We start from the raw sequence: 2234 nt of genomic DNA, 5'->3' as shown, positions 1-2234 counted from the left end.
TCAAGCTTCTGCCCTTATTAAAATAGTATTTAGTTCCTCGTATGTTAAAAATGCCTCCCCTAACACCTTTAAAATTAAAGTTTTCATTGACTTCACAGCAGACTCCCACAAACCCCCAAAATGAGGCGAGCGCGCAGGAATAAATCGCCATTCCACGCCTTTTTCTGCAACTTGCTTAATCAGCTGATTTTTGTGCTCTTCAAATTGAAATAAATCGTAAACTTCTTTTAAATATTTATTAGCTCCTACGAAATTTGTAGCATTATCGCTGTATAAGATTTTTGCAATCCCGCGTCTATTAAAAAATCTATCTAATGCATTTAAAAAAGACTTCGTGCTTAAGTCAGACACTAATTCAATATGAACTGCTTTTGTTGAAAAACAAATAAATATACAAGCGTAACATTTTAATATGCATGCCCTTTTTCTAAGACTGTCCTTTATCATCAGCGGACCGGCAAAATCACAACCACTTATTAAAAAGGTTCTTCCCTGCTCAAAAAAATTCTAATCGTAGATAACATTGCCTGCGAGCCGCCTTGCATTAAACGTTCATGTTCGCGTAGAAATAATAAACGCGTGTATTTACACTTATCACCAGGTAACACTATATGATGACGTTGACATTCATCAATAGACAATGCATTTTTCAGTCTACCACCAACTCTAATTAAATGTTTATCGTCTAAAAACGGTCTTAATCGTAACAATTTACTTTTCTTTGACACCTCTTTACCGTTTATCAAACAACTAATTTCTTTGGCAAAATAATTATTTTGCACAATACGTATTAAATTAATATTTGCCCTATTTAGTTCATCTGGATTTATAACACTTGTTTTAAACAATTTTTTATGTACTTTAATATCTATAAATCTTAAACAATAAGCCATAATACGTAAAATTTTATTTAAAGATGAAAATTTGTCTAACAAATTAGCTTCTTCTATTACATTACCAATAAATTTAGTTGTACTTTTTCTTTCCAACATATTGCTTGAAATTTCTAATACTCCATTATTTTGACTTGGCCATTCCGTTTTATCCTTACTCAACCAAGACGGTCCTTGCCACCATAACTGCATCTCATTCAACAACTTCGCTTCACATCCTCTAGAAAGTAAGTCGGCTGGATTATCCTGAGACCGTACATGAGCCCATTCTGATGGACAAGACAAATTCTGAATTTCACCAACTCGGTGAGCAACGAATGTCTTCCAATTTGTGGATGGAGAAGATATCCACGCCAAAGCTATATTTGAGTTCGTCCAAAAGTACTTTTTTATAATATTAAATTTTAACTGTTCCATAACATTATAAGATAACCGTGCGAGTAATAACGCTGCGCATAGTTCTAATCTGGGTATAGATATTACTTTTAATGGAGCTACTTTTGATTTCCCACAAATAAGCCTTACTCTATGTTTACCATCTATATCAGTGCATCGTAAGTATATACATCCACCATATGCCTTTTCTGATGCTTCCGAAAAACCGTGTATTTCTATTGACGAATATCTTTTTCACACGTTATTTTTCGTGGCACTTTTAAATTATTCAAAGTTAACAAGCTCTCGCGATAATTTAATCAGTTTTCACTTATATTATTAGTTAATACTTCATCCCACGCTAATTTTATGTTCCATAAACTTTGAATGAAGAGTTTTGCTCTTATTATTACAGGTCCTAAAAGACCAAGCGGGTCATAAATACTGGCTACCTCAGATAATATTTTCCTTTTAGTTAAATCACATTCCGAGTAAATGTTTAAATTTATTTTAAATATAAACATATCATTAGCGGGGTCCCACGTTAGACCAAGTATTTTTGTTATCGTTGATTCAAATGCACGTTCGTTATTTTTATTTTCAACCATGTCGTCTACAACTGTGTTTTTATTAGATAACCACTTACACAGCGACATACCGGCTCGTTGAAATATACAGATAAGATCGTCGCATAATTGAACAGCTGATTCGATAGTGTCTGTGCCTCCTAAATAGTCGTCCATGTAAAAATTATTTTTTATTTCAGAACAAGCTGATGGATAATAATTTTCTTCCTGACTAGCTAAAGNAATGGATAATAATTTTCTTCCTGACTAGCTAAAGTATGTAAACAAGCAGTTGCTAAAAACGACGATGGACTCATAACATATGTGACTGTTGTTAATTTATAAGTTCCTATGGGCATTGTTGGATTTTCTCTCCACAATATTCTTTGGTAATCACAAT

The 2234-nt window shown here is 33.1% G+C and overlaps 1 protein-coding gene across 1 annotated transcript; it reads right to left on the bottom strand.

Annotated features, from left to right (window-relative positions):
- LOC126902032 (uncharacterized) lies at window positions 1–2011 on the bottom strand. Its single transcript, XM_050679055.1, has 3 exons — window positions 1600–2011; window positions 590–1504; window positions 1–365 (listed from the first exon to the last, which is right to left on the bottom strand). Exons 1-3 carry the CDS (start codon window positions 2009–2011, stop codon window positions 1–3), a joined length of 1692 nt encoding a protein of 563 aa, XP_050535012.1.
- Window positions 2012–2234: the final 223 nt, after the last annotated feature.

Source organism: Daktulosphaira vitifoliae, unplaced genomic scaffold (assembly GCF_025091365.1).
Source record: "Daktulosphaira vitifoliae isolate Bord-2020 unplaced genomic scaffold, ASM2509136v1 Scaffold_3, whole genome shotgun sequence".
Lineage (NCBI taxonomy): Eukaryota > Metazoa > Arthropoda > Insecta > Hemiptera > Phylloxeridae > Daktulosphaira > Daktulosphaira vitifoliae.
The sequence above is the reverse complement of the archived record's forward strand: the minus strand, read 5'-3'. Positions and strand labels throughout refer to the sequence as shown.